Here is a 22,102-nt window from a genome sequence, read left to right on the forward strand (position 1 = left end):
CCCCACTCCCAGCACACACTCTAAGTAACAGCCACACAGGGCTGTGCACAGTCCCCTGAATATTCCATGCTCCTTTATGCATTGTGCCTTTGAGCATGTGTTCCTACACTAGCATGGCTTCTCTTCCTCCAACCATCTCAGGCTGAACTGGCAAATCCTTCTTGGCCCACCCAACCAGAGGAGGTTCTCTCATCCTTGGTGCTGTGCTGGGGCCAGTGCATGTCTCCATTCTGCATGTATCCCCACCTTAGGCATGATTTGGTTTTGTGGCTCACTTTTTGCTGTAGCTGGGGCCCAATGAGCCCCCCACTGGCACTATTGGCATGGAGCCCATCAGTGTTTGCTGATTAAAGACACAAAGTGGAGTGGTGGCCACCCATCCAGAGTCACATCAGAACTGAGTAGCAGCCTGGTGTCTGCACAGTATAAAGTTGTGGAGATAGACAAAACCTGGAGTCGAGTGGGACATGGCTACATAACGTTTTGAAATGAAAAAGAAAAGACAAGCCAGTGCAAACACACAACCTTAGAAAGTATGACTGTTCCCACTTTGCGACTCTTATGCCCATGCACAGTAATCAGATTTGCATCTCCAAGATTATTTTCCAGGAAAAAGAACCTTCACCTCTTGGAGGACAACTGATTCCAAGCCTCAGGAAAAATCACCATGGGTCTGGACTTACTAGTAACAGAAAATGGGGATGCTCTCAAGATGTCAGGGTGATGGACTCCCACTAGTAAGAATCAAACACCAGAATCATAATTGTGTTTAATTAGAAGAGCTTAAGCCAGTGAAAGGTCATGAGTTCATAAAGTACTCAAAAGAGGAGAGTTAATATTATGTAATAAAACAGTAGTTGTAATATTTAAAAGGATGAGTATAGTAGGATTAAAATAAATCTATATATATTTCAATAAATATCAGAATATTAATATGAGAACTTTTTCTCCTAATTACATGTTAATTAAAAGTTTATACCCATCTAGCTAAGAATGCACACTTTTTATTGGAGCACAGGAAAGAGAACAAAATAATGTGGTCATAGTAGATATATGCAGTCTGAAAAGCTAAGTTAGAAAATATGGCTTAATAATTCTGCTGCGACGTATAAAGTTTAAAACCAGTACTTGAGTTAAATTAAGATTTTTTTTAAAGGGAAAATTGCCTGTAAGGAACTTTTCTCAAGTAAGTGTGAAGTAAAAAGCAATTTAAATGCAGACAGACCTCATTTTACTGCTTCCCTTTATTGCACTTTGCAGATATTGCATTGCTTACAAATGGAAGGTTTGTGGCAATCCTGTATACAGCAAGTCTATCGGCACCATTTTTCCAACAGCACGTGCTCACTTCATTTGCATTTTGGTAATTCTCACAATATCTCAAACACAACAATACTGAAATTAGGCCAGTCAATAATCCTACAATGGCCTCTAAGTGTTCAAGTGAAAGGAAGAGTTGCATGTGTCTCATCTTAAATCAAAAGCTAGAATTGGTTAAGCTTAGTGAGGAAGGCATGTCAAAAGCTATGCAAACAGTGAGCCAAGTTGTAAATGCAAAGAAAATGTTCTTGAGGAAATTAATTTTTTTCTTTTTTTTTCTTTTCTGAGACAGAGTCTCACTTTGTCGCCCAGGCTGGAGTGCAGTGGCACGATCTCAGTTCACTGCAACCTCTGCCTCCTGGGTTCAAGCAATTCTCCTGTCTTAGCCTTCTGAGTAGCTGGGACTGCAGGTGCCTGCCACCACACCTGGCTAATTTTTGTGTTTTTAGTAGAGACGTGGTTTCACCATATTGGTCAGGCTGGTCTCGAATTCCTGACTTTGGGTGATCCACCTGCCTCAGCCTCCCAAAGTGCTGGGATTACAGACGTGAGCCACCGCATCCGGCCAGAAATTAATGTTTTTTTAAAAAATCATCATTCATGGATTCAGTGATTATATAAATGACAGGAAACTGAAACAACCTTAAGGCTGATATGAAGAAAGTTTTAGTGGTCTGAACAGAAGGTCAAAACAGCCACAACATTCCTTAAGCCAGTGCGTAATCCAGAGCAAGGGCCTAACTCTCTTCGATTCCATGAAGGCTGAGAGAAGTGAAGAAGCTGCAGAAGAAAAGTTGGAAGCCAGCAGAGGTTGGTTCATGAAGTTTAAAGGAATAGGCCATCTCTGTAACATAAAAGTGCAAGGTGAAGCAGCAAGTGCTGATGAAGAAGATGCAGCAAGTTATCCAGAAGATCTAGCTAAGATCACTGATGAAGGTGGCCACACTAAACAACAGATTTTCAATGTAGATGAAACAGTCTTCTATTGGAAGAAGATACCATCTAGCTAGGACTTTCATAACTAGAGAGGAGAAGTCAACGCCTGGCTTCAAAGCATCAAAGGACAGGCTGACTCTCTTGTTAGGGGCTAATGCAGCTGGTGACTTTAAGTTAAAGCCAGTGCTCATTTACCACTCTGAAAATCCCAAGGCCCTTATGAATTTTACTAATTCTACTGACTCTGTTCTGTAAATTGAACAAAATCTGGATGACAGTTCATCTGTTTAAAGTATGGTTTACTCAATATTTTAAGCCAACTGTTGAAACCTAATGCTCAGAAAAAAGATTCCTTTTAAAATATTACTATTCATTTACAATGTACCTCGTCACCCAAAAGCTCTAATGGGGACGTACAAGGAGATTAATGTTGTTTTCAGAGCGGCTAACACAACATCCACTCTGTAGCTCATGAATCAAGGAGTAATTTGGATTTGCTAGTCTTATTATTTAAGAAATATATTTTGTCTGTAGCTTCCATATTGATTCCTCTGACAGATCAGGGCAATATAAATTGAAAACCTTCTGGAAGGTATTTGCCATTCTAGATGCCATTAAAAACATTTATTATTCATGAGAGAAGATCAAAATATCAACTTTGGATGAAGTTGATTCCTACCCTCATGAGTGACTTTGAGAAGTTCAAGATTTCAGTGGAGGATGGCACTGCAGATGTGGTGGAAATAGAGAACTAGAATGAGAAGTGGAACCTGAACATGTGACTAAATTGCTGCAATCTCATGATATAAGACTTGAATGCACGAGGAGTTGTGTTTCATAGGTGAGCAAAGAAAGTGGTTTCTTGAGATGAAATCTACTCCTAGTGAAGATGCTGTGGACATTGTTTAAATGACCACAAAGGATTTAGAATATTCCATAAACTTAGTTGGTAAAGCAGCATCAAGGTTTGAGAAACTGACTCCAATTTTGAAAACAGTTTTGACTGACTCCAATTTTGAAAACAATTATACTGCGGGTAAAACGCTATCAAACAGCACCATATGCTACAGAGAAATCTTTCATGAAAGAGTCAATTCATGTGGCAAACTTCACTAAGAATTTGCCATAGCCACCCAACCTTAAGCAACCACTATCCTGATCAGTCAGTAGTCATCAACATCAAGGCAAGGCCGTCCTTTAGCAAAAAGATTGAGTCTGTGAAGGCTCAGATCATCTTCGGCATTTTTTTAGCCATAAAGTATTTTTAATTAAAGTATACATATTGTTTTTTAGACATCTTGCCCTTGCACACTTGACTACAGTATAGTGTAAACGTAACTTTTATATGCACTGGGAAATAAAACAATTTGTCTGACTCACTTTATTGAGATATTCATTTTTTTGCTGTAGTCTGGAACCAAATTTGCAGTATCTCTGAGGTATACCTATAATTTTGTGTTTTATTGCTTCTAAGTAGATAGGATTTACTTACTGGAAGTCTTTAGAAGACCTGACTCAATAATATAAAAATTTATTAGTATTTTTTGCAAGAATGGATATAAAACATACTACCAGGACTTACATAACAAAACATATTACCAAGACTTACACATTTGACAAATTATTGTTTTTTCAAAGTAGTCATATGTGAAAGTTATATGTTCATTGCAATGCTGCGATTGCTCAAAATATTGTTAGAATACTAATTTATAAATTTAGAAATTGCCTCTAGAGCTAATAAGTTTCAAGAATATAAGTTCCATCTCTTATCTGTTTTCTCTTTTCTCTTCTTCCTCCCTCCTTTTTTTCCTTTCTTTTCTACTTTCTTTCTTATCATTAGAAATAACATTACTCCTCCCTCTACAAAACACACACATTAAAGACAGGAAGGAGCCCTGTCATTACAGCTATGGGCAGGTTGTAGCTAGAGCTGAGAACTCCTTAATGGTAGTCCCTGAAGGCCCATTCATAACCTCGAGATACCTAGGGCTGCCCTGGCTACCCTTCCTAAGTCCCGGTGGTTCAACTCTTTCTTCAGTCATCTTTCTTTACTTCTCTTTATTTTGCTTTAGTTAATGAATGTTGGTTTCAGCACCTTGAAGCCATAGGATCATAACTGAAACAAGTTTAATTGCCAACTTTGGCTTCATCTGGTTTTAAGACCAGAGAGAAAAAATGACTTGCCTAAAGGCACATAGATTTTCCATAGCAGAACTGGATCTAAAACTCAGGACTAATGACTCCAATTCAGAGATTATTCTCTTACATCACACTGCCTTTCAGATTCCACATCCCACTCCAGATGCACTCAACTGCTGACCATGAAGAGGTTCACATGTGTAGGCTCTGTGGTACAGCTTAGCCTTTTGGAAGAGGGGAGAAGAAAAGCAACAGGAGAAGGATTAGAATAAGTACTAGATGAGATGGTCACTTTATGAAATTCAGTGCTCACAACTGACTTCTCAATGGTGACTTCTCATCTACCAGGCAAAGGCGAGAAAGAAACTAAGTATTATTCTAGGATCCCCTTTTCTGTTTCCCTAGGCTGTTCCCAATCTCTGTTTTGCTACTGGAATGTAATTTACTTTTAATTTACATTTCAACTGTAAATAGAATGTCTGCACATGATAAGAAGTTCAAACAGCTTACCTATGAAAAGTAAGCTGTTCTCCCAACTCTGCAGCTCTTGCCTCAGTCTCTACAGTTGCATTTCATTCCCAAAAGGTCTGGCCTTGGATTCTAGCCATCCTCTCAAAGTCCGGGCACCTGTTCTGCACAGATTTTCATGGAGACTCCTTGGAGAGAGTGCTTTTAAGCAGAGTGATGGATTAAAACTTGATGGAAATAGACTAAGGGGAGACTGCCAGGTAAGGAAACAGGGAAAATAAATGTAGACAAATCTTTCATGGAGCTGGCTGTAGAAAAGAGCAAAAGAGAGAAACTGAGAAAATAGCTATTATTTATTTGGCAAACACTTTGGATAATTTCTTTTTCTACCAGGATAAGAAAGGGACTTGCCTATCCTCCTGTGTCTTGTAAGTTATTTAACATCTAAGTTACAGTGGAAATAGAAATGGCATTCAGGTAATTTGAGTAAAATGTGCTCAACTTTTAAAATTATGCTTGTATTTTCAGACATTTAACCGAACCCTAGTTGATTGTGAAGAGTAGTCTCTACATTTTGAGCATAGTATTTCCAAAGGAAAACACAGGTTGAGCATCCCTAATATGAAAATCTAGTATTTGAAACTTTTTGAATGTCAGTGTGATGCCACAAGTGGAAAATTCCTCACCTGACCTCATGTGATAGGTCACAGTCAAAACTTTGTTTCATGTGCAGAATTATTAAAAATATTACCTTCGGGCTATGTATACAAGGGATATAATAAACACATGAACTTCATGTTTAGACTTGAGTCCCATCCCCAAGATATCTCATCATGTATATACAAATATTCCCAAATAATGATAAAAAATCTGAATTCTGACACACTTCCAGTCTCCAGCATTTCAGATAAGGGACACTCAACCTGTGCAAGTTGAATGTGGAGAAACTACAGGACAGGCTGTTTTCCATGATCTTTCCTTTGCTGCCATCTAGTGACAGTTTTGTGTAACGTCAAATAGAAAAAGTCTGTCTTCTAACAATGAAGTCTTGATGTGGCTATTTCCTCTACCTATGCAGCGCCCTCACTGGACTGAAGTATTTCCAACTGAGCCTGGGAATTTAATTTGCTGGTTTGCATCAGCAGTGACACTTAATCTCCTCAAGAGCACTTACTAAACTACACTCTGGGTCCTGCACAAAGCGAGGCAAGCTGACCTCTGAAAATGACGTATGGTACAACTACAGCACAAGCAAAGGTCATGAGAGCATCATAAAAAGCCTATTATCGAACAAATACATGACACTACATTGGAGCCAGATGCCTTAGTGGGAAATGAATCTTTTCTATAAAAATATGCAGCCATGTGTATACGTTGTTTCATATTGTTGGTACTGTATCTTTGGAAACAATCTCTGGAAATATAATTTCTGGATCAGAGAGTAAATGCATATATACTTCTGCTACATATTGCCAAATCCCTCCTCAGTATGGGTTGTAAATTTTGTATCCCACCATCAGTGCCTGAGTTTGGCTGGCTCTCCACGGCCTTACCAACAGAGTAGGTTTTACACTTTTGATCACTTTTGATACATAAGAAATAGTAGCTCCTTGTAGTTACATTTCTCTTATTATTGTCCTTTCAGCCAAAGTCTAGCCAGAAAAAGAGAAACCAGGCCAATTGTTCTAATAGAGAAAATGGAATACAGGTGCTGGGTTAAACTGAATTGGTGAACTTACCAGGTAAAGAAGAAACATGGACATAACAGAAAGTCTAACTAGCTGTATTAAACTATGTGGAATACACAGAATGGCCTCAGTTTTCTCACTGAACCTGAACTTGTCTTCATGACTGTTCGCCCCCGAATCATCATATTGTCCCTTCTTTGACTCACCTGCCTAAATTCTGATATTTAGCCTTTTAATCTCACTGAATGGAGAGGCTTCTTGTATCCTAGGGGACCCATTTAGATTGCCCTGAACATAAAGATATAACCAGGGTCTCTCTGGGATTTAAGGTTATTCATCTCAGAAGCTTCATTTAAATTGGCATACCCATACTGAATTCCTGAATTCAAAAAATCTGTGCCTGAGATGTCTCTTGACAAATTGGGAGGCAGCATAACACATTAGTAACCTGGTGTTATGAACTTGGCACAGTCCCTGAAATGCTCTACGATGTAATCGACATTTATGACAAAGATAACATATAAAAAGAAACTTACAACTACGTCAGTTGATGTATATTGATGTAAAAGTTCTAAATAAAATACTGTCAGATATTATAACACCAGAATTATAAAATGCCATTACTTAGTAGGACTAAATTGCTGAATCTATTCTGATACATTACCAACCATGTGGATCAAAGGAAAAAAATTATCATCTATAAAAAGACTATGGAAGATTTGATCTTGCTATATTTAAATGCAATGATTCTAAGCAATAGAGCTATTTGTGCTTGGCTTTACTGTAAGGAATGCAGCTATGAATTATGTTTCTGTCATTTTTGCCTCTTTCCATCACTCAGCAGTAAAATTTATCCATTTCAAACTGGTCTGGATTATTTTGCACTTCTTCTGAACAATAAAACAAGAAAAAAGTAATTCTTTTACCAGATGTCACAATGCTTTATTTGAAAAATGACAGAAAAGAATCTCTTAGTTATCAGTTTACTACAGAACTCTGAATTTATGAAACAGCCATTATACTTATCCCTAAATGAGACTAAAATAGGCAGTCCCCTATTTTACCAGTGTGGTAAGAAATCCTACTTTGGAGTCCCCTCAACATATCTAGGGTTACATTACAATCTAGTGCTTCGTGTGGACCGGGGAATTGGAGGAAGGTCCTCTGGTCTTCAGTTCATCATGACTGCAATTGGGAAATTCAATTGTCCAAGCTGGTTGGTCTGTTTGAAATTAATGTGGAACAGGGACCAGAGGCTCTTGCTCTTGGAGGTGAGTCCTCCTGGCACCCACTCAGCATCCTCTCATGGGTCCTGTCACACTCAGACTCTGCATGGTGGAGGGACAATCACTCCTTTCTCCCACGTTTGAAGACAGCATATCAGTCTCAGGACAGATTTTCAACTTCCAGGGCTGGTATCACAGGACATTCCGGCAACTCTGTGTGGGGACTTTCACCCCAGGCCACAGAGTCATGGGATACAAATAAATAAAACACACAAACATGCTTTAATGCTGCCTTTAAGTCTCAGTAAGGAACAAAGAGAAGGGTCCGAGGCTGAAAAAAAAAAAAGTATGGAAGTATTACAGGGTATCGGCTAGAAACAGAATGTGGGGGAGGCGAGGCAGTGTTTCTCAATTATGAACCTCAGAAAGCTGTTTTTTCTCATCAGGCCACTAAAAGGATAGAACTTTTAAGACTGATGATTGGGTCCGGAGATGCACAAAAACAGCAGGGTGGGTGCATCAATCAGGACAGGTACCAAATCTACACTGAAATCTGTGGCCTATCTCAATAGTTTATTTCTCACTCATGGGATACCCAAAGCAGGTTGGCAAGAGACTCAAGAACTACCTAAATGTCAGCTCCACTTTGGCCTGGGAAATAGGAGCACAGACAATCACGCAACAGCTTTTAAAAACATCACTAACTCAAATGGCCAGACCTAGTGTTGTTTCTCACAGCACTGTAAGGGTGCCAGGAAACATGGGGGGAATATCTGGGTATTTGCTCACCAAATATCCCTCTTTCTTCCTTCCACACACAACATACCTTCTACCCAAGGAAGACAACCCCAAATCCCATAGTTACTACACTCTGAAAACCCTGGGACATCTCTAGATCAAGGCTGGCTCCATCTATCTCCCACTGGTCCAGAGCTGCATTAACCAAAAACATCCCTTATCTGTGCTCCTCTCCACATGTTCCCCAACACAGTGGAGGAAGAGAGTAATGCATCCCCATGCTCAAAACGCACAGGAGACCTTAGTCTGTGATAATTCTGCTGTCCTGAAGGGCATACTGCTCGTTAAATTACTTTGAATATCACTACTGTGCACAGCCCTGTTTGCTGTCAAAATGGGCAAATTCCTGAAATGTAAGAAAGAAGTGTTGGTCCTAGCCAGAAGCTATTGCATACACAAAACTAATGTGAATAGCATTGATAGATCCTCAAAAGGGCCCCAGAGCCACAATCCTGCCAAGGAGTGACTTGGATATAACAAGGCGGCCAAAGATCACTTCTTTTGTAAAAAATTGTGATCACCTCATGTTTACAAAACACCTTGTGAATATCTTGTTGAATGACACTTGTCAACAAGGCCATAACAAGGCCAACTTCTATGGCCTTGCACTCAAATGCAAGGCCAGGAGGAAGGCAAAGTTCAAGTTTGAGGAAATCAAAAACAGGCAAAACAAGTGATCCATCCAAAAGCTGTGATTTTAGATCTATTGTCTAAATAATTAAAACAATTCCCCAGGAGAAAAATAAACAGAAGATAGTAGTACACAAAATATTTCATTTTTTATTTTCATGAATAATTGTCATTAATACAGCAGAAACCGATATGATTATAAAAGATACCAAAAAATCAGAAGAATGTTAGCATTCAATAGAAATTAAAACCTGAGCTGAGGGCTCATTAGAGTCTGACATTTGGCACCATTCTCATGGAAGTGAAGAAACATGTTTGCTGGACTCCTTAAAACAATTCATGTAACACAGAAAGAGTTAAATTTCAAAGGAGCTACAATGCACTGACACATTACATGACTCTTGTTGACAAAAACATTTAAGCAGGGCTATCCAAAGCTCAGTCTTGAAGGCAGGGAGGTGTGTAAATTGTAGGTTTTTAATTAGCAGGAAGCAAGCTGAGATTTTTCTTGGTAAAATAGTTTGTTTATTCATGTAGATCTAAAAGGCTGGCTCAGTTTGTCAGAGCACAAGAGAATGCCAGAAGAGGTCAAGGGCATGGGGATAGATCGACATGAATCTATCTCAACTTGTGGAAAACAAATGACACAGCAGTTACCATCACAAAGAACTCTATTAGTAGGAATAGGAGACTTGAGGTCCAATTCAGTTCTCATTTGGATTCTATAGTATCTCTAAGAATTTGGTTAAAAAAAACAAAATAAACAAAACAAAAACAGGGAAATCCTCACTCCTTTAACAACTGTCCACAAGGAGAAGAAATAAAAGACAACTAATACAGATAGGCCTTGCTGATTAAAAATCTGTGAGCTTGAATACATTTTAATAATATGTTGAATCTAGAGTCATAAACCAATGGTTAATATACTACAAAACTTTACAAACAAAATCTCATCTGCTGCAGAACTTCAAAAGTAGTGGAATTAATTTCTTCTCCCTTTTAATTTTTTCTTCCACAGAAAGTCCTAAAACTGAGTAGTCACTGGCATGCCTCCACTTTCACAAATGTATCCTCAAAACATGATGGTTCTTCTCAAAATGTATCTGCAAAACATGACGGTTTTTGAAAATGGAAGTAATTTCAAACGAGGTCAAGGATGTCATGCTCCCTCAAAACATATTTTCAGTTCTTTGTGCTCCATGTCACGTAAAAAAGAAATGAGGGTAGCTGGACTCATGTAATTTCTTTCAGCTCAATAATGTCATTAAATTCCCAATGTTTTCACACTAGCAAAAGATCCATTTTTTAAATGATCTACTATAAAGCATCTCTATTTCTAAAAAAGATTCCTTTCATTTTTTACATTTTATTTTTTCTTAAGAGGTCTCAAAAAGCTGTCAAAAAGCCCTATGCTTAACGGAGACCAGCCACAGACTTCCTTCCTGCACCAGCTTTCCAAGAGGGTAAGTGAGTCTTCACCCTGATATTTTTGCCCCGGGTTTTACGAGGCTTCTCTTCTTTATGCACCTTCATGTGCTGCCTCAGATGAGAGCTCTGACTGAAACATTTGCCACATTCACTGCACTGGTAGGGTTTCTCCCCGGTGTGGGTTCTCTGATGTTGAATGAGGTGGGAGCTTTGGCTGAAACACCGGCCACACTCATCACACTGATAGGGTTTTTCTCCAGTATGAATTCTCTGGTGCTGAATGAGATTTGAGCTCTGTTTAAAGCTTTCTCCACACTCATCACATTTGTAGGGCTTTTCCCCAGTGTGGATCCGTCGATGCTGAATGAGATTAGAACTCTGAAAGAAACTTTTCCCACAATCAGCACATTTATGGGATTTCTTTCCAGTATGGATCTTCTGGTGTTGAAAAAGAGTTGAACTCTGACTGAAACTCTTTTCACATTCAGTACATTTATAGGGTTTGTCATCCAAGCTTCTTCTGAGTCTACTGAAGCTTGAGTCAAATCGAATAGTCATGCCCCACTTCTGCCGCTGCCGGCCTGTTTTGCGCTTGTTCTCATAGGCCTTTCCTTGGCTTGAGCTCCGAGAAATACCCGCTTTAGGCTTTGCTAACCTCATGGTGAATAACCAAATGTATTTGTAAGAGAGTTTACAGGCTTCTTCTGAACTAGTGTTTCATTTCCTAGAGGTGTACAGCTCAGAATTTTCTGTGTGTAGAAGGAAAAAAAATTAGAGATGACCAGAAAAAAATTATAGATATCTGTTAACTATTCAATTTTAATATCTCTTCAACCCACCAAAATTGCATTCATGTTGAAATTTTAAAAGTATAAATGCAAACAAAGATAATATGGGGGGAAATTTGGGGATAATACTTGCAAAGTAATTCTAACAATTCCACAGTTTAAGCTTAACAAATATCACCAAATTTTGACTGAGTTTACCACTGGAGTTTCTGTCTATTGGGACAGGACAAAAAAAAAGTGATCGGGTGAAATACAAATTTTCCAAGCATTACCAAATGAGTACATAATTTTGAAGAACTAAAAAGTGGAGATAAGGTAAATCTTAATGGGAATGGGGTAACTCCAAAGACAATCAAAATTTGTGTAACAGAACATTACTATGTTTTAATATTTAGTTCCGTGTTAAACTTCTACTCACTAGTAACTGCCTAAGGTATCCAAATGAATAAGATATGACAAATTACACTACTTTATGATATATTCCTGTTTATCTGTATTTAGCATTCGATTTCCATAGCTCTAGATGACAGCTTAGCTCTAATTCTGTAGCATAAAGTGTTTTGAAAATTCAAACTTCTCTACAGGGAGTGGTAGGTTTACTTAGTCTATGAAGACACGTTTTATTATTGGTTTTTATAGATCCTAATGATCCAAGAAAGCAATTTGTTGAAAACCCAAAAGTATTGTTTTCGGAGACAGAAAAACTGCAAAAGAACTTTTACCAGATAGGGGAATGAAACTGAGTATAAAAAGTATGGTAGGTAGGACACAAGAAAAGGAGAGGGGGGAGAAAATGAGTTTACATGTAAAACTAGGATGGAATTTTTAGAATACCCAAATGCTGCAAAATTCAAAATTTCAAATAATTTTATTTATTTATAAGGCTGACTTGTGGCTATTTAAAATAACAACCGAAACAAACCAACAAAAACCCCTACAAACCCCACATAGGTGGCAATGTCGGAAAATCTAGAACTTCAAAAGCAATAAAATTATTGGAACTATTTTTCATTATCTTGTGTCAGAATGTGGAATTTAAAGTAGAAAGAATTACTCTGGGTTTCTTTGCATACAAGCATATAAAGCAAATAAATGAAAACAAAAACATCATTTTTCTTGCCTTCCTTTCATCTTATTGTATAATTGAGACTTTAGGCCCAGGACTTTATCTGGATATTTAATAATTACATCAGCTGTAATTATGGTCAGCATAAGAGCAAGCTGCATATAACACAAGATTACAGTTAGGACTACCCACTCCTTAACTTAAGCAAATATTTACAGAACATCTACACCACAGGAGACATTGTGTTAGGTACATGGTGTTGGTGTTGTTGAGTTTTTTTCTTTTAATAACTATAATGATCATTATACATAAAAGCACATGCATTTAATACAATGGAAGTCAGATCTAGTCAGAAACTCAGACTGTCAAATCCACCTACGGATGAGGCAATCATACTACCATGTGCCAGACACTGTGTAACTTGATTCTGTGCTAGCTCTTTAATTCTCCTGGCACCTTTATGCAGTTATTTCCGTTTTAAGTTAAGGAAACGAGGGCACAATGCTAGAAGGCCGGGGTTCCCAGACCCTAGCAGTTCGACTCCAGAACCTGTACTCTTAGTGGCAGCCACATCTTCCATTGCTCAGTCCAGCGCGACGACCCGTGCTTTGCATAGCTCCCCAGGAGGGGCAAACACGAAGTTAAACCTGAGTGACAGAAGCTGCTGTTCCTGCACACCCAGCTAACTGGAATGTGCCTCAGTTTCCTCGTAAAATGGGGAGGGTAATGATAAAGTGGCAACACCATCAGGATGTTAGAAGTTGCAATGAGTCTGAATCTGAAAACCGCTCAGAGCAGCCCTGTGCTGCCTAAGCATTTGTTCCATGTATCTAGTCCTCGAACTCTCCGAGCGACGGAAGGGGCCCGGGCTGCTGCTCACCCGCCCGGTTCCACCCGCCGCGGGCCGCGCCTCGCCGGGGCCCCCAGTCCAAGCCTCCCCTGTTCCCAGCACTCCGCCGGCCGCTCCTCATTGATCCTGCCCGCCCGCCGCGCAGGCCGCGGCCCCACCCTGGGGCCGCGTGGCCCTCCCGCCCCCGCCCGGTGGCCAGGCCCTGCCCGGAGGCGGGAGACGTCAGCCACGCCATCGCCCGGGCCCGCGCCGCCCTCGTTGCGGCCAGCGCGCTCCCGAGCGGACCCGAGTATCCGACGCGGGCCCCGCGCGCCCCAAGTGCCCCAAGCCCACTCACCGCGCGAGACCAGCCACCACCCTGGCTCGCTGGACGCCTCCCGCGCCGCCGGAAGTGAGGGCCTCGCCGCGCTCTGGCGCCGCCGCGGTCGCTCTAGGAACGTGGCGGAGCGACCCTCTATGGTCCCGGGCCCACCCGAAAGCGTTGTTCGTTTTTTCCCGTGGTTTTGTTTTCTCCTCCCCCGCGCTCGGAAGGCGTCCTGTGACCCCCGGGACCTCAAGAGCTGTAACCGCCCCTGTGTGTGGTCGAGGCTTTTGAAACCAAACTCCAGCCTCTCCAACCTAGAAACTGCATACTTTCTACAAATACTGAGATTTTTGAGAGTCTGGTACTTTTTCACGAAGTCAGCTTAAAAGCTCCTGCAAGATGGGAGCGGTTATACTCCATTTACAGGAAAGGCTCAGAGAAGAAATTTGCTCCGTTCACCGTGTGTAAGCGGATAACCCAGAATTGGAGTGGTTCTTTGTGGCTCCAAAGTCTGATTTCAACACACCCCTTTTGTTGCTCATTATTAATGATCTCTCTTTGTTCTTATTCCTTCCAGGCTCCTCCTCAGCCATCCTGGCCTTGCTCAGTCATCTGACAAGCTGACCTCTGTGTTTCCCCACTCCCTGGGGAACTCCTCCGCCTCTTGGCTTCCAATGCTATTGCTGCATGCTGAAGACTTCCGCATTGGTAACTCCAGTCTGACCGTGGGACGTAAATGTTATTGAACTTTAGACTTGTATATCGAACTGATTACTCAAGAGCTGCATTTGCATGTGTAATGGACATCCCAAACCTAACATACCCCCAAAATGAATTCCTAACCTGTTCTTGCAACAGTCTTCTTCCCAGGGATGGATGAAGATCCCATCTTCTTTCCAGTTGCTCAAGCCGAAAACCTTGATGTCATTGTTGTCTCTTCTTTTTTTCATCCAAAACTAACCTGTGATTTATCCGCAAATTCTGTTGGCTTCATCCTTAAAATATATTCATTATCGAGCCACTTTCAACACCTCCACTGCTATAACCACCAAGCCACCTTCATCCACCTTCTGGATTATTATATTGGCTTCCAGACTGGTTGCCCTACAGTCTATTCACGGCCCCAGAGTAATCCTCTTAAACCTAAGTCAGATCATGTCATTCATTTGTTCAAAACTTTCAAAGGCTTCCCAACTTATTGGAGCAAAGTCAAGGGCCTCGCAGTGGCACTCGATGCCTGTTATGATCTGTCTCTTTAGTTCTTTATTGTGTCTGCAGTGCTAAAAACAGTGCTCAGCAGGGCACAGGCACTCAGTAAATATTTGTTGAATGAATGAATTTATAAGATGCCTTATTGTTTACAAAGTGCTTTTACATCTTGTCTTCTGGTTATTCATCTTCACCATAGTCTCATGAAGCACAGATTATCGTATCTGTCTTGCAAATCAGTAAACTGAAGCAAGAGAGGCCGACCTGCCTGAAGTAATACAGTGGGTTGTTGGTGGAGGCTAAACTAAGTCATAGGTTCATTCTCTTAAGTTGGGGCTTTCTGCTCTGTAGGGAGCTGTCTCTGCATCTGGCAAAGCACAAAGCTGAATGAGGTCTGGACAAAGAAGCTCCATTCGCACTCTAGAGAGTATCTGGACTATTGCACTGATTAAATGAGGTAATGTAAGGCACTTAGCACAATGCATAACACAGAAGAAATGAGAGTCATTGCTGTTACTTTTATTATTAAATTATTGTAAGTTGGTTGATGCTGGTGGTTGGAGAGTTTGGGGGTAAAGGGCAATGGCCAGAGATCTAGAAATGGTTTAGGAAAAGTGTCAGGAGCAAACATGACCCGTTGGGACTGTCTGCTGTATGTACACTAAAATAAAAAGATAATTTTAAAAAACCATTTTGTTAGTAAGGTAGTTACTAATTAAAACTAACTCTTTTAATGTCTACATAAAGATGGATTATCCCTTTTTCCTATACCTGGAAACAACTGGGCCAGCCATAGAAGGCCCAGAGGTATGTCGACTAAAGCACTGGGTAAACAAAGATGGATTTTTTAAAAAGAGAGAGACGAAAGTCAGGAAATAAAGGGGTGTGTGTCCCTAAGTGCGGACAGAGTCCTAGGCAGTAAGGATGGAAAGGAGGGAGAGCCAGAAAAAGATATGAGGGAGAGGAGGGTAAAGAAGAATGGGAAAAAGACAAGGAGAGAAAGCAGGTAGGGTTTTATGCCTTCAGCTTAGCTATTAGTATAATAATAGTTAACACTTATTGAGTGCTTATTGTGTGCCGGACACTGTTTGCAGCATTTGAGGATCTCACGTGAGATTCCTGAGGCATGATTGTTCCTGAGGATTTGCTCCACCTTCTCTGGTTTTGGTCCATGCACTTTGTGGTGTGACTCCGGTGCCTCCTGGTGAACCACATGCCTGTCCCACTGATGTTGACGTGACCACTGATTTGAATTGACTGACTGCATGTGACTGGATGCAAGGGGTACACCACATCCCAGAAGAAGCTTCGAGTCATTGTATTTCTGCCAGGACTCTGCTCTTTCCCTCTGCCTTGAGAATAGCATGTCCCAAGTAGGGGCTGCCCCTTTAGTCTAGGACCCAGGATGATAAGACACATGGAGCAGAGCCACAGAAGCTCACATGTAACCACAACAGTCCCACGTAATGTTAGAGAAACAAATGCTCTTGTCACACTGAGATTCTTGGTAGTATTATTGCATTAAAGTTGACTAATGTACCTCCCACCAACCTTAAGAGATAGGAATTATTATTATCTTGTGATCTTGTGAAATACATAGTTGGTCTTCTCCCCGTTTCCTGACATACAACTTCTAAAATCCTTAGAATCTCCAAAGTGATGTCTTTTATAAGCTAATGAGTTGACTGATGCCTGACAGCCCCTGGGTAGCTTCAGGATGGTGCTGGTCACTGGAAAGACCACGGCAGGATTAGAAAGATGGCAATTTCAGCTCCACCCCCTCAACATGCCTTCAGGAGGGCAACTGAAGGTGAAGTGGATCATCAATGGCTGATGGATTAATCAATCATGCCTGTGTTACAAAGTCTCCATAAAAGCCCCCAAAGGACTGGGTTCAGAGAGCTTCTGGATACCTGAACACATGGATGTTACTGGAGGGTGGAACCTGGGGTCGGGGGGTGCAAAGGGAAAGGAGCATGGAAGCTCCGCACCCTTTCCTTCATACCTCACTGTATGCATTTCTTTTTCTATATCCTTTGGAATATCATTTGTAATAAACCAGGAAATGTGTTTTCGCTGAGTTCTGTGAACGCTCTTGCAAATTAACCCAAGGAGGGGGTCATGGGAATCCCAACTTGAAGTGGGTAGTTCAAAAGTTCCAGAGGCCAGGGCTTGTAACTAATGGGAAGGGTGGAGACCATCCTATGGGACTGAGCCCTCAACCTATGGGAGGTGATGCCATCTCCAAGTAGTGTCAAAACTGAATTAGAGGACACCCAGCTGGTGTCCCTGCAGAAATGATTGCTTGGTTGGTGTGTGGGGAGAATTCCCCCACCCCATTTGGTCACAGAAGTCTTTTGTGATTATTGCTACTGAGTGAGAGAATAGTAGAAAGCACTTTGAGTTTGTTTTCTTCCACACAGAATCCCCATTTCACAGATGAGAAAACTGAGGCAAGAAACTCGCCCAAGGTCATGCACATTTGTAAGTGGCAAAGCCAGACTTTGAAATCAGAAAGTCTGGCTCCAGAGCCTATTAACCTGTCTATAACAGTGTATCTCCCAAATGGGATTCTAGGCAATTTTTATGCAAATTAAATTATTGAAAGTGGTCACACATGATATTTACAAAACACAAGGAAGAAAGGGAACAAGGGCGTGGGAGGCAGGGGGTGGACACAGTCTGGGCATCTTTCTGCACATATTTCTGGGATTCTGGCCCAAGAGAGGGCAGATCCCTTAGTGGCTGGGGCGTCTCTGGGAAACTACCCAGCAGGGACCAGTGTGCCCCTGAGCCCAGTGGTATTTGAAGGGTTCATTCTAGGAAGAAGAGTCTTCTGGGGTGAGAAAAACCCTGGCAAGACAGTTTAATTTTCCTATGTCTTTGTCCCCTGCACCCCACTGGCTTGCGCACGCACACACACACACACACACACACACTGTCTCAGCAGGGAGCACTGCTGCCTTGGGTCTGTGTTTGGCAACATGGATCCCCAGCCCAAGTGCCAGAAAGGCAGTTATAGGTGTGGCTCATATGCAGTAACAACAGTGGTCCGTCTCCCATCAAGAACTCTCAGCCCAGGGATCCTGAACAATGGTTCTTTCCACCAAGCCTAAGACTTGGCTTTCTGTTTCCTTTGGACTGTCTGGGAAAGAAAACCCTGGGAGTTCCCATTCCTAGGTCTGAGAAAACATCTCTGTTACAAGTTGACCAGGAGGACATAGGGCCCTACCCTGCACAATGTGAGTCTCAGGCAGGGCACGTGAGCAGCTAGCCTGATCCCAAACAATCGCAGCTCTCAGGGCCTAAATATAGCCCATGCATCTGCCTGTTTTTATACTCGGTTTCTTGGCTCTGATCGACCAAGCTTCCTGTCTGATCACCACTGAGGAACTGAGGGCAGGGGGCTGCTGCCCACCACTGCACCTGGCAAAGATATCCCGCTGCCCCTCCGCAGCTGCAAGGCACCTGCCTCCTACACACCCAGGACACATTTTGCACTGCTGGTTCCTCCACAAATCATCTGGTCAGACTAGATAAGCTTTGGGCCTTGTTTCCATGGGACTAAGGGGCCAGGTGTATCCTGGGTGAACCCTGGCTCTATTTTGCCAGTGGGAAGGTCTTTATTCCATTTTCTGGTAAACATTCCAAGCAGGTAGCATATGGTTATCACTGAGGAAAAACAAGATGTTTTTGATCCCTTCTGGTAATTTGTTCTGAGCAAACAAACTTGTTTTTCCTGAGTCCAGTCCTTTTGCAATCATGCTGATTTCATCCTGTGCTGTTTATTATTCTCTCTGGTTCTTGAGGCCTCGCCTGGCAAGACAGTCCTATTTTAGGAGACAACACTCTCCCATAGCAATCTTTGCTTTATCTTCGGATACGTTTATTACCTGAGACACTAGGTAGCCAATGGGGCATATGAGAAATACCCTAAGCTCTATGTAGAAAGAAAGCGGGAGCTCCCCACAGGAACAAGTAGGAAACCACAGAGACCAGCCTCTAATGTTTGAAATTATGGGGTTGAGGTGAGCTGAATTTGCAGCTTTTCAGATTGTCTCTGAACAGCAAATATGATGTTGATAAAAAAAAAAAAAGGTGTGAACTCCTCGGCTGATTGCAGAAGTGTACCTTTTCCCTTTTTCTGAGCCACTTGCTAGTGATTTTTCTGACCTGTAACGTTCAGAAATTAGATTGATAACACCTACTTTAAAAGTGACACTTATCCAAAAGGCCTTAAATAATATTGTAATAACTTGCAAAAGCAAACCAACCAACCAAACAGGCTGGTGCTTAGAGAGGGTATCCTGCTCCACTGGCTTCCTGTGTGCCAGGACCTGGCCTGCTCCTAGCTGGCAGGTGCATCTTGGCCTGTGACACCACATGCACTTCTTAGCCAACTCTGCCTCGGCCTCCACCTCACTCCCAGGAGCTTTGCTGGTTCACTGCTCAGCTGATCTCCTGACCCTCCCAGTGTCTGGCCTTCTTCTCCTGATGAGAAGACCCCTAGACACAGGACAGACTGGCTCCATCTTTTTGCTTCCAAGGCTGAGCACAGACCTGGCACAAGGCAGTCACTCAGTTACAGCTGAACAATGGGGCGGGAGCTGTCCTCTACCTGAGGTTGTAAATAATAGCATGGGAGTACAATTACCTAGGAGCTCCTGTTTGATTTGTTTTGTACCCTCTCCTAGGCCCTGCTTCCATCCCACCTGAGCCCCTGGCCTGGAAGATTCTTGGGGCCCTCCTGATGCCAAGATTCTGTGACTCGGGGTGACTCTTGCTCATCATCCAGGTCACCTCTACGCTCCCACCAGTGACGCCTGCGTGTTCCATGGCAGCCTCTCCTCAGGCTCCACCCTAGTCCCCAGGGCATGCACAGAAATGAAGGAGTCATGTCGGCTCCTAGAGCAGCGAGTTGTGGCTCTTCTGCCAAACATGATCACACATCCTTCAGGATAAGAGTTTCAGGAGTTAGAGCCAGGGGTCAGGGTCACAGAAAGCAAAAAAAAAAAAAAAAAAAAAACAACTTGGTTCTCACTTCTTCAGTTCAATACAGCACACCTTTATTGAGCACCTAAGGATCTATGCTGCCAGAGGAGGGCAGAGTCGACAAAACAGTGGGCAGGCCTCTCCTGCAGCTCTCTGTGTCTGTGATGATGGAGCTGGGTTGGGGAAATCCTGCTGTGACATTTGCCCTGACAAGCATTTCCACACAGCATGGTGGCTTCCAAGCTATGCTCTTGATGGGCACCTGTAAGGAGCTTCTACATGCATTAGAGATGGAGCCTCTCCTATCTTTGCAAGCCTTTGTGGTTCTTCCCTTTAAATCTGCCATCCACGGACCTCAACAGGAGAATAATTTGGTCTTCCGTTTGCTCTGTTTTAGACAAATACTTCACATGACTGATGTAAACTGTTGCATAGTTTCGCAAAGGCTTTCTCATTCATTCCTGAAATTCTCCATCAGTCACAAACACAAATTGCTCAGTATCTGGGGAATTCAAAGCCCTTTCCTCAAAACAGACATTTCTCCCTATCATTCTTCCTTCAGGGGAAGTATTGAAAGTCATTGAAAGTCATCCCCACCCACTAGAGGAGAGAAACGCAAGCCCAGAAAAGGCAAGAGGTACACGGGCATCCACGGGACAGTGGTGATGGGGCTGAGCACTGCCTTCTGGAGCTGCTGCTGGGCACTGAGAGGGCAGCACCCTCTCAATGCCATGTGGACCCTCCTCAATGTGATTGAATGACCGTGTTTCTTGCAGCAAGCTCCTTGTAAGAATCGCTTTAGGTCTCTCTGATGAAGTAAAGACTGATTTCTGCAGAGAAAGTGAGATACTTGTGGCCTTATTCCTGGTCTCACCTCTGTGCTGGGGCTGAGCTGTGCGAGGCTCACAGGGTGACATGAAGGCTTAGAAGCCGGGGATGCTGTGGCAAGGTGATGGCTGAAAGCAGGCTAGATCTCACACCTGCTGGCAGGCCCTGCTTTTCCCAGCAGCATTCCTGCGGGGCAGCATGATATGAGGGCAGACAAGAATCTCATATTTCATATGAGAGGACAGGGGTTTGTGGACCCACAGGGGTTCCGGGACAGGCACTAAGCAAGCAGATGAAGCCTAAGCCACAGGGGCTGGGCCAGCACTGCTCTCCAGTGCAGGAGAGGCATGGTGTGGACAGGGCTGGCCACAGAGATCTGACCCAGCAAGTTCCTGGCCCCTCAAGCCTGGGTTGGCTTCCTGTGGGTGCTCATCTTGGAGCCAAGAGCTGGCTGTGGGAATCATGGTGCTCAGGCTTCAGACAGGTAGACGCACAGGCACTCGATTCATCAGGCGGTGGCCATCAGTCAGTGTGACCGCCCGGGGCCAGCCACCAGGGCTCAGTGTGCACCCGCCACTGCTGGGGACTTTGGAAGAGGCAGGTGTTGGCCAGTTACTTGGCCTCCACCAGCTGCTCCAGGCGCTGCAGCATCGTCAGACGCAGGGCTTGGAACCTGGAGGGAGACATCGCCAAGAGGACTCACTGAGGCCAGACAGGGCAGGGAAGTGGGCAGCAGAGCGAGGGACCTGCAGATGGCCAGCTCAGGAGATCCCTGCAGCAGCCTCATCTCTCCTCTGCCAAGGAAAGGGAAGGCTGTGGCCTGCGCCTCATGAGGTGCAGTCAAACCGGACTGCGGACTGCATAGAGCATCAAAGCAGAGTGTTGTCATTTCTATTGCAGACTCTAATACAGACAACAGCACACTGGAGTGGACAGGGCGGTAGGGCAGAGATCGGGAAGCCCATGTTTCAGCCCAGATTCTGCCATAACCTGTGCAGCAACCTTCCTTGTGCTGGGCCTCAGCGTCCACTCTGCACGTTGAGTGGACCCACTAGTTGACCCCCAGATCCCTTTCAGCTCTCAAATCCTATGGGGTCAGGACTGACTGCAGAATCAAGATTCCCTCTGACTTTGGTCTCCTCTGTCTGTGTGGGATCTGGCTGCACAGACAGGAGCCTGTGGAGGATGTGGCTTTCCACGGGTCATTCAACCAGAGGCTAACATCCATTCTTTCCCCACCCACCCCCAGCCCTCTCAGTGAGCTCCTGCCCTTTCCTTCCTAGCTGTCTCCCCACCAGCCCTGGTGGGGTGCCCTCCACAAGTCTTGGACCACACTTCACTTTGCTGAGGGGGAGACGTCACTGGGACTACAGCCTGGCTAACCTCATGCAGCCGGGCCCTGGCGTGGTGTCCCCAGGAGCTGGCAGGTGAG

At 43.2% G+C, this 22,102-nt stretch overlaps 2 protein-coding genes and 1 pseudogene across 2 annotated transcripts in view; 1 reads left to right on the forward strand and 2 right to left on the reverse strand.

Annotated features, from left to right (window-relative positions):
• Positions 1 to 7,476: 7,476 nt before the first annotated feature.
• Positions 7,477 to 13,743, reverse strand: ZNF22 (zinc finger protein 22). The gene is made up of 2 exons (XM_032142690.3): positions 13,675 to 13,743; positions 7,477 to 11,382 (listed from the first exon to the last, which is right to left on the reverse strand). Exon 2 carries the CDS (start codon positions 11,291 to 11,293, stop codon positions 10,619 to 10,621), a length of 675 nt encoding a protein of 224 aa, XP_031998581.1. The 5' UTR covers positions 11,294 to 11,382; positions 13,675 to 13,743; the 3' UTR covers positions 7,477 to 10,618.
• Positions 13,698 to 16,930, forward strand: LOC116461204 (uncharacterized protein ZNF22-AS1-like; annotated as a pseudogene).
• A 1,784-nt stretch (positions 16,931 to 18,714) lies between these two features.
• Positions 18,715 to 22,102, reverse strand: part of RASSF4 (Ras association domain family member 4) — a 36,537-nt gene continuing 33,149 nt past the window's right edge. Inside the window, exon 11 of the mRNA XM_032142718.2 lies at positions 18,715 to 21,343. Coding sequence (XP_031998609.1) covers positions 21,283 to 21,343 — 61 coding nt within the window. The 3' untranslated portion in view covers positions 18,715 to 21,282. The remainder of the gene's footprint in view (positions 21,344 to 22,102) is intronic.

This window comes from Hylobates moloch, unplaced genomic scaffold, assembly GCF_009828535.3.
Source record: "Hylobates moloch isolate HMO894 unplaced genomic scaffold, HMol_V3 SCAFFOLD_3, whole genome shotgun sequence".
NCBI lineage: Eukaryota > Metazoa > Chordata > Mammalia > Primates > Hylobatidae > Hylobates > Hylobates moloch.

Excerpts from the sequence above, each read along its gene's own strand:
- ZNF22 (XM_032142690.3), bottom strand. The coding sequence starts at position 11,293 with ATGAGGTTAGCAAAGCCTAAAGCGGGTATTTCTCGGAGCTCAAGCCAA.